Source organism: Rana temporaria, chromosome 2, assembly GCF_905171775.1.
Source record: "Rana temporaria chromosome 2, aRanTem1.1, whole genome shotgun sequence".
Classification (NCBI taxonomy): Eukaryota; Metazoa; Chordata; class Amphibia; order Anura; family Ranidae; genus Rana; species Rana temporaria.
In genome coordinates this window covers 93671450-93686921 of record NC_053490.1, presented here as the reverse complement: position 1 = coordinate 93686921, position 15472 = coordinate 93671450, and the positions used below count along the sequence as shown (strand labels likewise).

The window sequence follows — 15472 nt, the reverse complement described above, 5'->3', positions numbered from 1 at the left end:
AGGACCAGCAGTCTTGCATTGAAGATACTGAGGGCCTGCCCACAACCTGTAGCATCCAAAGAAAGAGGAGAGAGACAGCTGGTGGGGGAGCAAGGGAAAGTGAATAAACTTTATTTTTAATGCTTCCCCAGAAAAACAAGCATTTAACCCTTGCAATTTGGGGGAAGTCCCACTGCCAGGGCAGTTTTGATTTTAAGCATTAACAGACCAAATGAAACCAAATAAGAAAGGTTGATTGTTAGGGTTTACATACACTTTAAAGAAGCATAAGCCAACATAATTGTTCATTTATGTTATTATGTGGTCAACGACAGAGGTCTAAAAACCTCCTTAAAGAGGAAGTAAACCCTGATGGGTTTACTTCCTCTTTGTTTCCCTGCAAAGGTAAAGCATAATGGGCTACTATGCATCGCATAGTAGCCCATTATGTGTCACTTACCTGAAACTGAAGCCTGCGATGTCCCCAATTTCCTCGCCTCTACGAAGCATCCATCTTTCATCCTCTTCCTTGTGGGTATCGCTGCTCCCATGCTGTGACTGGCCGGAGCAGCGATAACGTCACTCCCACACGTGCGCACGGGAGCCGACTTTCAGCAATGGCACGCTCAGTGCGCCTGCGTCTACGGCGCACATGCGCCGTAGACATCGGTGAATTATTTATTGCAAATATCTCCTAAACCGTGTAGGTCTAGGACAGGGGTGTCAAACTCAATTTTACCGTGGGCCGCATCAGCATTATGATTGCCCTCAAAAGGGCCGGTTGCATCTGTAAGATTAGATGTCCAGCGCATCCCCTCCCCTTACTCTCCCGTATATCACAGTGCACATCCCTTTCCTTATGCTGCTGCTGGATGCATTGCTTAAAAGCAGAAAGTAAGGGTCTGGAGGAGGACCAGACGAGGGGCAGGAGTTCTCCTGCAGCTGCAGGAGAGGTGCGAGGGCCACATGAAATGGCCCGGAGGGCCGGATTCGGCCCGCGGGCCTTGTGTTTGACACCTGTGGTCTAGGAGATATTGCAAGCACCTACAGGTAAGCCTTAATCTAGGCTTACCTGTAGGTGAAAGTTCTCAGAGAGGGTTTACAACCACTTTAACACAGGATTTGTTTACTGTCCTTCAAACTTTAAGGGGGGGGGGGGACAATAGTTAGTGGGAGAAGAAAATGTCCTGGTGTCAGCGGGAGTAAACAATGCTTCATGATTGGTATTAGGAGTAATAATGCCCCATCGTTAGTATCAATGGGAGATTATTGTCCCATCATTGGTGTCAATGGGAGGAATAGTGTCCCATCATTGGTGTTAGTGGGAGAAATAGTGTCTCTTCATTGGTGTTAGTGGGAGGAATAGTGCCCTTATTGTTGGTGTAAGTAGCAGGAGCTATGTCAGCAACAGTGGGGGAATAATTCCCCAAGGGTCGGATAAAAGCAAGCAAAGGGCCGCAGTTTGGAGGCCACTGGTTTTAAAAGGTCTCTATGAACAGGAATTCATTGAGCTAGAAAGGTTTGCTAGATAAACCTACCCTAATATTTATACCCAATAAGCATTTATACCCAATAAGCACTGTTGATTGCAGCTATTGTTAAAGCCCAAACTAAAACCAAAGTTTTATACGTTTTAAACAGAATGGGAGAGAGACAGAAACAGTCAGGTTTTTATTGCGGTCTGTGCGCTTCATCAGGAATTTACCTCACTTCCTTATAGAACAGGAAGTGCTGGGAAATCTCCCCAGTGGGGACACAGACTTTTTTCAGTAAACGGGGAAAGCTTAAATTCTCTGTTACGTTATTATTCTAGTCTCTGTCTTCCTGACCTAGGTATGTCACAGGAACAGAATTTGTTGTGATGTTGTGAATTCTCCCCAATGAGTGATTAGAATAGACTTGCAAATCACCCATGAACTGATCTCACTTTAAAATCAGTGTAATCCTATGTACTAAGCTACCACTAGAGAGCCTTGATTAGTTCTGTATGACATTGACAGCACAGTGCTGCACAGCCTTAGTATTTTCAAAGCAGCTTTAAATAAAAAAAAAAAGAGAAAAATAAATCTATTCATAATGAATTCTTCATATCAAAACTTTATTACTTTCATAATGATTAAATTCAGGAGCTGAAAATGCAGGCTCCTATCCTTACCCATATATTCAGTGCACAGTTCCTAACACAGTACACTGCAAAACTCTGGCAAATACACTGTAGGCCGATGCCAACAAACTTGGATTAGCATGAGGTGCACCGAATGACACTCTGAATCTGATGCAAACACTTTATTCATTTTTTCATTTCTTTCTTCAGCTTAGCCAGGTGACTCAGACATGCGTCTCTCCATTCCCTCCGCGCCTTCAGCTGATCACTTTTATCAGGTTGGTCGTCCCACAACGCCTGCAAACAGACACAAATGGTTTGAATCATCTCTTGTTAAACTATAGTTTCAGATGGATATGATCCAAGCTATTATCTGCTAGTCATGACATACAGGTGCTGTCTGTGTTACAACACATCCCAACAGCAATGATGCAAGAAGAAGGTCAGTTAAAGCGGTGGTTCACCCTGCAGATCAACATTTTAGCATACAATTCGGCATTGTAGCGCGAGCTACAGTATGCCGGTCTTAATTTTTTTATCGCCGTACTCACAGTGTAATCGTACATAGTAGATTCTGACTGCCCGCGGGGAATGGGCGTTCCTTTCAAGAGGGAGGGTGATTGACGGCGTTCCAAGGTGACGGAAGGTGATTGACGGCCGGCTCTGGCACGTCACGCTCCCCGAAGACAGCCGGAGTAGGTCTCGGCTCTTCACGGCGCCTGCGCACAGACTATGCGCAGGCGCCGTGAAGAGCCAAGCCTATTTCGGCTATTTCCGGAGAAGCGTGACGCGCCAGAGCCGGCCGTCAATCACCTTCCGTCACCTTGGAACGCCCATTCCCCGTGGGCAGTCGGAATCTACTATGTACGATTACACTGTGAGTACGGCGATAAAAAAATTAAGACCGGCATACTGTAGCTCGCGCTACAATGCCGAATTTTAGGCTAGAAGAAAAAAAAAAATTTTATTTTTATTTTATAGGGTGAACCCCCGCTTTAAGCTACTATTCCCTTACAACATACCCTCTAAATACATACAAGCTGGAGGCAGCCATTTTGTTTGCTGACATAATGCTTCTTCAAAAGAAGCCTATATTATTCTTGTTAATTTACAAATCAGTAACACTTTATTCCTGCGTGAACCTAAAAAAAAAGTCAGTCACTTAAACACCTGTCCTTATTCAACCCATTTTTCCACAGTAAACTTGGCACCCTCTCTGGAGTCTTCTCTTACTATGTCTGTGCATGCCTATTGCTCTGCTTAGCACCACAGCCCCCCTGACCAACCCATTCCTTCTGGGCATGATGCCGTCTGAGGGCCCCTGCCCTCCCACAATGCAGCTCTTGGTGCCTCAGTTGCCAATCACGGCTTATTTTCACCTAGCACAAGTCAGTTTTCAGAAATTAATCTTTTCTGTGGACATGGCAGCGGTCAGCAGCAATGAGTAAGCAGAGGGAGGTGAGTTGAAGGCTTAAGCCTCGTACACACGATTGGATTCTCCACAGACAAAGCGTAGGACTTTTGTCCAAAGGGCGTTGGCCAGGAATTTGCCTTGCATACAAACGGCACACAACTGTCCGCCAACAAAAACAAAACTACGTGTTTTTTCAGCTCTTTAGCGCCATCCTTTTGTCACCTTCTGCTAATGTTATGTTTGGTGAGCATTGCTTCCGAGCATGCGTGTTTGTACTTTGGACTTGTGTACACACGATCGGAAGATCCGACAATAGACCGTTGTTTATGGAAAATTTTAAAGCCTGCCATCCAATATTTGTCCGTGGAAAGTCCAACAACAATTGTCAGATGGAGCGTACATTTTCCGCCAACAGCCTGTCATCACACAATTCCTGTTGGAAAATCTGATCGTGTGTACGAGGCAATAGTCCTTGACATGAGTTTCCTGCGCCTGTTTCTAAAAGGGTACAAAAAAACAATTGTTCTTTATGTGCCCTGTTCACAACACAACACAACACTGGTATCACATGCATTATTTTTCTGCTTAAGACTTTACAAGATGTATGCAATTTTCAGCGCAGACAAAACAACGAACACGACAGCAACATTGTGGTGTGAAAAGGGCACATAGAGAACAATTGTGTTGTGTGTCCTGTTGCAGAGAAATTATATTTTTGCACAGAAAAAAAAAAAATCAGCAGTGTTATGGTGTGAACAGGGCACATAGAATAATATTTATTACAATAATTTTCTTTGTGTCCTTGCAGAGACCTAGGCCCAGATTCTCGAAGGCGTTACGACGGCGCAACACCATTAGCGCCGTCGTAACTCCTCATCTGGCCCCGGGTATCTATGCGACTGATTCTTAGAATCAGTTGCGCACAGGTACCCATTAGATCTGACAAGCGTAAGGCTGTTACGCTGTCAGATCTTAAAAGTAATTTTTTTTCCCGCCGCTAGGTGTCGCATCGTCGCTTTTCCCCGTCGTCTATGCAAATGAGGTAAGTACGGCGATTCCCGAACATGCGCAAGGTCGACGCAGCGAATTAACGTCGTTTGCGTAGCGTCCCCGCTATTAGCAGGGGCAACCAATGTTAACTATGGCCGTCGTTCCTGCGTCGAATTGAATCAAAATTACGTCGTTTGCGTAAGACGTCCGTGAATGGCGCTGGATGCCATTTACGTATACATCTAGGCAAATGACGTCGGGGCGACGTCATTTAGCGCAATGCACGTCGGGTAATTTACCCGACGGAGCATGCGCAGTACGCTCGGCGCGGGAGTGCGCCTAATTTAAATGGTGCCCGCCCCATTTGAATTGGGCGGGCTTGCGCCGAGCAATCTAACGATACACCGCCGCAAGTTTACAGGTAAGTGTTCTGAGAATCAGGATTTAAACCTGTAGACCTGCGGCGGTGTAACGTAGAGCTCATACATTACGCTGCCCAGGAGCAGCGCGGATGTATGAGAATCTGGGCCCTAGATTAGAAATACACAGGTCTTTGCACATGGTGTGAACAAGCCCAATATATGCTATGCAAGTCAAATCTGCATGTTTATTCCATCAGTATTTAGTCTAGGTTCTCATCTATGTGGCTGCGCTTAATGCGTTTTTCAGGCACGTTTTGCAGTGCATTTTGCGTTTTTAGACCCTCGTTTTCATACATTTTGGCCCGGATTCTCAAAAGAGATACGCCGGCGTATCTCCTGATACGCCGTCGTATCTCTGAGTCCGGCCGTCGTATTTTTGCCCGCTAGGTGTCACCGACGTCGTTTTCCCCGTCGAGTATGAAAATTTGCGAGATATGCGAATTCCCGAACGTACGCGCGGCTGACGCAGTGAAGTTACGACGTTTACGTTAGGCTTGTTCCGGCATAAAGTTGCCCCTGGGTATATGAAGCGCAGTCAATGTTAAGTATGGCCGTCGTTCCCGCGTCGAAATTTGAAAATGTACGTAGTTTGCGTAAGTCATCCGTGAATAGGGCTGGACGCCATTTACGTTCTCGTCGAAACCAATGACGTCCTAGCGACGTCATTTGGAGCAATGCACCCTGGGATATTCTTCAGACGACGCATGCGCAGTACGTTCGGCGCGGGAACGCGCCCAATTTAAATGATCCACGCCCCCTACCCGGCTCATTTGAATTAGGCGGGCTTGCGCCGGGGGATTTACGTTACGCCGCTGCAACTTTACTGGCAAGTTCTTTGTGAATAAAGCACTTGCCTGTAAAACTTGCGGAGGCGTAACGTAAATGACATACGTTACGCCGCCGCAGTTTTACGCCCATCTACGAGAATCTGGGCCTATGTGTTTTTTTCCCCCTTAAACACACTGGGCTAGATTCAGGTACTTTTACGGCGGCGTAAAGTATCCCATTTACGTTACACCGCCGCAAGTTTTAAGCGTAAGTGCTTGATTCACAAAGCACTTGCCTGTAAACTTGCGGCGGCGTAACGTAAATCCGTCCAGGGCAAGCCCGCCTAATTCAAATGGGGCGTGTACCATTTAAATTAGGCGTGTTCCCGCGCCGAACGTTCTGCGCATCCTCCGTTTGGAAATTTCCCGTCGTGCTTTGCGCAAAATTACGGCGCCCCGACGTGTTTTTTGAACGGCGTGTGTTACGTCCTTTCGTATTCCCGGACGTCTTACGCAAACAAAAATATTTTTTTAAATTTGACGCGGGAACGACGGCCATACTTTAACATGGCTGGTCTAAATATAAGCCATTAAATACGACGGGAAAAGCCGACTAGCAACAACGTAAGAGAATGTGAAGAAAGTGCGTACTTTCATGGATCTCTGTAAACAGCTAATTTGCATACCCGACGCGGAAAACGACGCAAACTCCACCCAGCGGGCGCCCGAGTATTACACCTACGATCCGAAGGCGTATGAAGCCGTACGCCTGTCGGATCAAAGCCTAAAGCCGTTGTAACTTGTTTTGAGGATTCAAAACGCTACGACGTGGCAAATTTGAAAATACGCTGGAGTATCAGTAGATACGCCGGCGTATTTGAACTGTGAATCTAGCCCACTGTATATAGAGGGTTGGTAAGGAGGGGGCTGGGAAGCCAGCAGTTGCGTACTTACCAACCAATGAGTCATCAGCTGTCAGCGGGCTTCCTGCTGACAGCCGAATGTAAAAAAAATGGCAGCAAAAAAAAAAAATGCGTGGGGCCCCCCCTTCCCCCAGGTCTATACCAGGCCCTTCAGGTCATGGGGGAAATGGGTTGTTGGGGTCTGCGGGCTTATTGGAATCTGGAAGCCCCTCTTTAAAAAGGGGGCCCCCAGATCCTGGCCCCCCTATGTAAATGGGTATCGGGTACATCGTACCCCTACCCATTCACATAAAAAAGATGTGAAATGTAAAAAAAAAAACTCATGTAAGAGGGGCTCCACCTGATGTAAGGAGATACTCCATTGGGTGATACCTGATGTAAGGAGGAAATGGCTGGGGGGCACCTAAAGTAAGGAGGGGCTCCACTGGGGAGCATCTGATTTAGGGAGGGACCCCCGGTGTAAGGGGCACTCCACTGGGGGACACCCCACTGTAAGGGGCAGCACAGTGGTGTAGTGGATAGCACTTTCACCTAGCAGCAAAAGGGTCGCTGGTTCGAATCCCGACCACGACATCATTTGCCTGGAGTTTGCATGTTCTCCCTGTGTCTGCGTGGGTTTCCTCCGGGTAATCCGGTTTCCTTCCACACTCCAAAGACATGCTGGTAGGTAAATTGGATCTTGTCCAAATTGGCCCAGTATATATATGTAAATATGTGTGTACGACTGTGTCCCAAGCGTGTCGAGATCCTACAGGGTAAAATGACCGCACCAGCCAAGCAGACACTGGCTGGAAAAAGTGCCTATGTGTAGCGCTATACAAGTCGCTCATTCATTCATTCATTCAAGGGGGACTCCGCAGTTCAATCATCCTGACACCATAACAACCATGGTGATGGGGTGAGTGAAGCGCTGACACCAAGTGTTTGGAGTAGCTTTATCTGCAGATTGTTAAACTTTCTGAAATACACATATTTCTATTGTGGTGTAGGATTTGGGCCTGCTGTCTCTCCCTCCCTCTTTTTTTCTTTCCTTCTCTCTCTCCCTTCACCCCTCGTTCATCTCAGATTCTAACCACACCCCCTTTGAATCATGCCCCATTTAAGCCACACCCAATATTTAGTTGAACCACTTAAGGACCCCTTCACGCCGATATACGCTGGCAGAATGGCACGGCTGGGCACATCCACGTACGTGGCCCTTTAAGCCCAGCCGTGGGGTCACCAGCGCGCCCCCGCGACCCGGTCCGAAGCTCCGGGACCACGGCCGCGGGACTCGCGGACCCGATCGCCGCTGGAGTCCCGCGATCGGTCCCCGGAGCTGAAGAACGGGGAGAGCTGTATGTAAAACACAGCTTCCCCGTTCTTCACTGTGGCGCTGTCATCGATCGTGTGTTCCCTAATATAGGGACACACAATCGATGACGTCACACCTATAGCCACCCCCCCCTACAGTTAGAAACACAGATGAGGGCATACATAACCCCTTCAGCGCCCCCTGTGGTTAACTCCCAAACTGCAAAAGTCATTTTCACAGTAAACAATGCATTTTAAATAGATAGGGGTGTATTTCCGCGCCAAATTATATTACACAATTAATAATTATATATCAGACAGGAGGCTCATATCTTATGCATTAATCTTTCTTTATTAATGCTCATAGCAGATAATGCATTGTTCAAATTTAACGTAAGTAAACAGAAAAGAAAAAGAAACCGTAGAAACTACACTTCCCAGCAGTCCTTGGGCCGTAGCCACTCCCATCATAGTGTCTATATAAGGACTGCTCTCACTTATCTCTTCCTCTTTCTTTCTGCTCATGGCAAGGAAAAGATAAGTGCATCTAACTGATATATTAATTTATCTTTTATTATATATTAATTATTATATATTATTATATACTAGCATTGTATTATCTTATACTATTTCTATTATTTCTTATTATTTACTACCCACTCGTGTTTCCCGGGATTGTGGGCTCTGGGCTCCCCCCCCCCACCTCTCCTCTCCCGTTTACCGCTACTGCGTTCTCTGTGGAGAGATGGTGGATAGTTTTTCCACCTGACTGGGTTTCCCCCCCCCCCCTTTTTCATTGTCCTCACCTCTGGTTGGGACTCGCTGCCGCGCAGACACATTCTTCCCCTCGGCGCCTCCGCCCGCGGTATCCCCTCACGGAGCCCGTAGTCTCACGAGATGACGCCATCTTGGTAGGCGCCATCTCGTTCGGGCACAGCTAGCTGGAGCATCGGGTGCGGCTTCCTCTTCAGGAGCCGCGCCTACGGACACGCGCGCACCCACGCTCCCATACACTTCGCGCTCTTTCTAGGGGCGGATACCGCACGCCGCCCAATCGCAACAGAGCGGGACACGGAGGGGCGGCCTTCAGGACCGCCCTACCTCGTTGGCAGTCAATAGGAATTCCAGAGGCTGTAGTCTCGCGAGACTTCGCCTCTGGAATACAATTCCTTCTAGCTCACCTCCCACCGCAGGCCAGTCAGCGCCAGTGGTGTCGGAGGTAGGAGCCTGATAGCTAGCTAGTGAGTTTTTGCTTTCAGTTAGCTAGTTTAGCGTTTCTTGAGGGATTTATTCCCAAAACACAACTAGGTCTTGATTGTCATATATAGTGACTGGCCAGCACCACCTAATTCCCCCTCCCCGCATAAAGTTATACCTTATTAGATATAATATGGCAGACGAGGGTCCCATCCCTGTCCAGGATGAGGTGTTAGTGCTGGGCTCAGCGCAATTCCTGAGTCCTGCTCAACTCCAGGATATCATTAATAGATCTGTGCAAGCTGCACTGGCTGCTGCTACTGCAACCTCCGATACGCAGCAAGCCATAACCCTCGCCCCAATACCGTTATCACACGACGGTGAGCCGCGCATAAAAGGAGGCAAATCCTCTCAGAAGAGGAAACATACAGTGCCGGCCCATGACTCCCCGGCAGGGGAAGTAAAAAATGTGCATAGAGCAGCTCCCCACACGGACTGCCACCCCAAGCATCCTTCAGACTCATTTCAACCCCTGGGCCTCAGGGAGTCATCAAAGAGGCATGGCTCCGCTAAGCGGACCAAACCCGACTCATACGTAGTCGAGTCAGACGAGGATTCGTCCGCTGAGTCGGACGTGTCCGGAGTCTCTGAGTCTGACTATGAAGAGGAAGAGGATGCTGGGTCATTGGCATTGGGGGATTGGTCCCACCTACCCCACGTGTCACAGTATGTTGAGTTTTGGGCACGCAGACCCCTTGAACGGTCAAACCGTAACAAATTATGTGCGGAATGCCCTCGACCACATATCCCAATGAAAGTGGTCATGACACCAGAAATTGACCCCATTCTGTCCAAATATTTATTCAAGACGGGGAAGTTTCCCAAAAAGGGGATAGACCGATCCTTTAAGGCCATACAAGATCGGATCCTGGACCTCCTTTTTTCCCGCCCCGTGGTAGACCGTGGAGATGACGTGGCCACAGAGGATATCCTCGCTCCCGCCCATATACCGGTGAGTACCGCATGCATTCCAATACCTCACACACCTGTAGGGGGACGTCTAATGTTTTTTACCCACGCTTGGTCTGCGATTACGGCAGATACATGGATATTAAACACGGTTGCAGGGTTCCGCATAGAGCTTCTGTCCCCACCGAATCTAGGACTGCTACCAACCCCTATTCGATTTGCGGAGGAAAACGTTGCTCTGATAGACAACAAACTCTGAGAGCTGATATCAAAACGAGCGGTGATCGAAGTCGACCCTTCCTCCCCGGGGTTTATCAGCAACCTCTTCTTAGTCAAAAAGAAGGGAGGGGGCTTCCGCCTCGTCATAAACCTTCGGGACTTGAACCAACATGTCGCTTATCGACATTTCAAGATGGAGGGGATTCACTGCCTCCAAGACCTCCTCCAACCGGGGGACTGGCTGGCGAAGGTGGACCTGAAGGACGCCTACCTCACCGTCTCCATGCATCCGGAATCCCAACGCCTACTCCGTTTCAGGTGGTGGGGACGCACTTGGCAATTTACGTGCCTTCCGTTCGGCCTATCATCCGCCCCATGGTGTTTCACAAAATCCTGAAACCAGTAGTTGCATCACTGAGGAGCAGGGGCGTACGTCTGATTGTTTATTTGGACGACATCCTCATAATAGCATGCTCCAAAACTCAAGCTTATCGTCACATGGTCTGGACGATCAACCTGTTACAAAGTTTAGGCTTCTTGATCAATCAAGAAAAGTCGGTTCTTACCCCGGCGCAAGAGATGGAATTCCTAGGCTTCTTGGTAGACACCAACCAAGCTGTTCTCCACCTTCCCAGCGCAAAGTTGGCTCTGATCCGCAAAGAGATCAGAGCAGTACTACGCAAGGGTTACTTGTCTCTACGCGTTCTGGCCCGCCTGGTAGGCCTGTTGGCGGCCTCCATTCAAGCCATTTTCCCGGCCCCTCTTCATTACAGGGCCCTCCAGAGGTTGAAGATCCTTCATCTGCGACAGGGTCTCCGGTACGCAGACGAGGTGCCACTCTCTACAGAGGCCAAAGTCGAACTGCAATGGTGGCTTCGACACGCCGTCGAGTGGAATGGCAGAACGATCTTCAACTCCTGTCCGGACGTCATCATAGAGTTGGACGCGAGTCGCCGAGGCTGGGGCGCTCGCTTGGGAGAGACCTCGACGGGAGGGACCTGGTCCAGAGACGAATCCCTCTTACACATCAATGCGCTGGAACTTTCGGCGGCCTTATTCGCTGTCCAGAGTTTTTTAACGGACAGATCCAATTGCTGCGTTTTACTACGCATGGACAATATTGCAGCGGTGCAATACATCAACCGCTTGGGAGGCACCAGATCCAAAATTCTGGCGGATATTGCCTCAGAGATTTGGCACTTCTGTCTGTCTCGCAACATCATTCCTATGGCGGAGTACATTCCGGGTATTTCCAACACTGTGGCAGATTGGAACTCCCGCTATCTTATCGACTCCAGCGATTGGCGTTTAGACCGATCAGTCTTCGTCCGACTGGACCAACTTTGGGGTCCCCTGGGCATAGACCTATTCGCCTCTCGCCTCAATCATCAACTACCCCGATTCTTCAGTTGGAGACCGGATCTGGAGTCGTCAGCGGTGGACGCTTTCCGTCACTCCTGGACGGGGGAGACGCAGTACGCGTTTCCCCCATTCTCGATGATCCCCAGGGTTCTACTACAGATTGCGAACCAGGGGGCGACGGTTGCATTGATCACCCTATGGTGGCCGACACAACCGTGGTTTCCTCTCCTGCTGGACTTAGTCATGGATTACCCCAGACTCCTGCCTTCGCTTCCACACATCCTCTCTCATCCGACCAAAGGCATCCACCCTCTGGTGGAGGAGGGCACGCTGACTCTCCTGGCATGGTTGGTTTTGGGGTGCCAGACGCACATGACGGCCTTTCAAACTCGGCTAGAGATCTCCTCGCCCTGGCCTGGGCCTCCGGGACTCGATCGGCATAACGATCAGCCTGAAGGCTCTGGGTACGTTGGTGTGATCAACGGCAGGTTGATCCCGTACACGCCCCTGTGACTGTCATAGTGAATTACCTGGCGGATTCTTTCGGATCCGGCAAAGCATACAGCTCCATAAACATTTATAGATCGGCCATATCAGCTTACCACTGTCCGGTGTACTCTCTACCAATCGGCAGACATCCTCTGATTTGTAGCCTCTTACGAGGCATCAGATTCAAACGACCTCCTCGTCCTAGGTACCAGTCTACCTGGGATGTTTCCAAGGTTCTCGACATGTTTTCGAGCTGGGAGGACAACGATGCCTTGCCCCTCAAACTACTGTCGTTCAAACTAACGGTCCTTCTGTGCCTAATCTCCATCAAACGTGTCTCAGACGTTAGGGCTTTGGACGTTTCCAGGCGCCAATTTTCACCTCAAGGGGTAAAATTCTCGGTGGTCTGTAGAACCAAGACGGGCCTACAATCGGTGTTTTACCCTTATTTTCCTGCGCACCCACGACTCTGCGTGGTTAGATGTCTACAGGCCTACGAGACACACACTACGGGACTGCGACCCCCGGGGCTCTCGCAACTTCTAATATCTTACGTACGACCACACCACCCGGTCACCCCGGCGCGTTGGGTTAGGTCAGCCATGGCGATGGCGGGCATAGACATTACCCTGTTTGGAGCACACTCTTCCAGAGGTGCCATGGCTACTAAGGTAGTCACGGCGGGGGGCTCCCTCGCAGACCTCTTAAGGGCGGCCGACTGGTCTTCCGAGACCATCTTTCGCCTTTTCTATTTCAGACCGGAGGAACATGTCTCCATGTCAGTCTTATGATGTTTCCACCGCTTAATATCCTACTGTATTATTATTCATGTTGGTATACCTAATATGTTAAGCTTTGAACTTGCATAAGATATGAGCCTCCTGTCTGATATATAATTTGAGATTTTCCTAGCTTGTGACGGAAAATATTGATTATATGAAGACAGGAGGCGAGTATCTTCCCTCCCTACCCAACCCTTTCACAATTCTACATTCTGTTTCAGGTTATTGATAATAGTCGCGTCTACGGCACGCAGGCGATCTGCTGATCTTGTTATGTTCAACCTTTCCGGACGACCGGTTGGTCGAAATGGTTCTGTTGGTTTGTCCCCGTTGGGACCAGTTGCTGTTACCTCGGACGTTTTCCGAAGCAGAGACGTGAGGCCGGCTGGCCGAAGAGTTGGCGAGTATACCACAGAGTTCAACTGATGACCCTGGTTCCTATCTTGGGATTCACACAAAGAAAGAGGAAGAGATAAGTGAGAGCAGTCCTTATATAGAGACTATGATGGGAGTGGCTACGGCCCAAGGACTGCTGGGAAGTGTAGTTTCTACAGTTTCTTTTTCTTTTCTGTTTACTTACGTTAAATTTGAACAATGCATTATCTGCTATGAGCATTAATAAAGAAAGATTAATGCATAAGATACTTCGCCTCCTGTCTTCATATAATCAATATTTTCCGTCACAAGCTAGGAAAATCTCAAATTATATAAAGCTGCTCCTCAAGACAGTGATGAACTGTGATTGTGAAAAAATAGAAAAAATTGGAGGGCGCTAAGGGTTCCTAAAAGGAACAATAAGTGATTAAGTGATTACAATCCCATACAGGGTGGTTTATCTGTGAGAGTGACCACAAAATAAATAAGATTGCACAAAAAACAATAGGTAATGTGAACAAAAACTAATAGTGAATGTCCCAATAAAAATTTAAATTAATGTCCAACAGCCAAAGCAAACAGCACATATGGGGGATTCTTCCAGAACTTGTCATGCAATCAGAGTTCAACGTGATAGTAATGCCTTCACCACATAACACAGCTTCACCCGAAGTGCTCAGGATTTATATTGCGCTTACCACAGCACATGGACTACTTTAATGAAAAAGATATTTATAAACGCTGAACAGGATAAGTGCCTGCACACTGGATGACATGGACTGGACCTGGAACTCCAACCTCATAGACGATGTGTAGTCAAACCAAAAAATACAAAATGGGATCTCATAGCATAATTCCATTTATTTTAAAAGACATAAAAAACAAAATGCCAATTGGCCTCTTACTTTAAAAGTGCCCAGCCGGCACTGGAGCTGTAAGCGTATCGAGTTCCTATGCGGCAGCCTTGCTCGTATAGCAAGCAGCTTGCGGCGGGGTGTCCTCTAGCTCGGCTCAATAGCAGATGCCGGGATCAGCTGGGGCATGGAGGTGACCAGATACTTGCCGCCAAGTATCTGGTCACCTCCATGCCCCTGCCGCATAGGAACTTGATACGCTTACAGCTCCAGTAGGCAGTCCGGGTAGGCACTTTTAAAGTAAGAGGCCAATTGGCATTTTGTTTTTATGTCTTTTAAAATAAATGGAATTATGCTATGAGATCCCTTTTGTATTTTTTGGTTTGACTACACATCGTCTATGAGGTTGGAGTTCCAGGTCCAGTCCATGTCATCCAGTGTGCAGGCACTTATCCTGTTCAGCGTTTATGACTATCTTTTTCATTAAAGTAGTCCATGTGCTGTGGTAAGCGCAATATAAATCCTGAGCACTTCGGGTGAAGCTGTGTTATGTGGTGAAGGCATTACTATCAAGTTTAACTCTGATTGCATGACAAGTTCTGGAAGAATCCCCCATATGTGCTGTTTGCTTTGGCTGTTGGACATTAATTTAAATTTTTATTGGGACATTCACTATTAGTTTTTGTTCACATTACCTATTGTTTTTTGTGCAATCTTATTTATTTTGTGGTCACTTTCACAGGTAAACCACCCTGTATGGGATTGTAATCACTTAATCACTTATTGTTCCTTTTAGGAACCCTTAGCGCCCTCCAATTTTTTCTATTTTTTCACAATCACAGTTCCTCACTGTCTTGAGGAGCAGCTTTATATAATTATTAATTGTATAATATAATTTGGCGCGGAAATACACCCCTATCTATTTAAAATGCATTGTTTACCCCGTATGGGATTTTAATCACTTAATCACTTATTGTTCCTTTTAGGAACCCTTAGCGCCACGATGCATTTTAAATGCATTTTTTGCTGTGAAAATGACAATGGTCCCAAAAATGTGTCAAAATTGTCCGAAGTGTCCGCCATAATGTCGCAGTCACGAAAAAAAAAAATCGCTGATCGCCGCCATTAGTAGTTAAATAAATAAATAAAAATGCAGTAAAACTATCCCCTTTTTTGTAAATGCTATACATTTTGCGCAAACCAACCAATAAACGCTTATTGCGATTTTTTTTTTTACCAAAAATAGGTAGCAGAATACGTATCGGCCTAAACTGAGGAAAAAAAATAATGTTTTATATATTTTTGGGGATATTTATTATAGCAAAAAGTTAAA

The 15472-nt window shown here is 47.5% G+C and overlaps 1 protein-coding gene across 1 annotated transcript in view; it reads right to left on the bottom strand.

Annotated features, from left to right (window-relative positions):
- Positions 1-2049: 2049 nt before the first annotated feature.
- The window catches only part of CRYL1 (crystallin lambda 1), a 171771-nt gene continuing 158348 nt past the window's right edge, over positions 2050-15472 (bottom strand). Inside the window, 1 exon segment of the mRNA XM_040340537.1 lies at positions 2050-2380. Coding sequence (XP_040196471.1) covers positions 2270-2380 — 111 coding nt within the window. The 3' untranslated portion in view covers positions 2050-2269.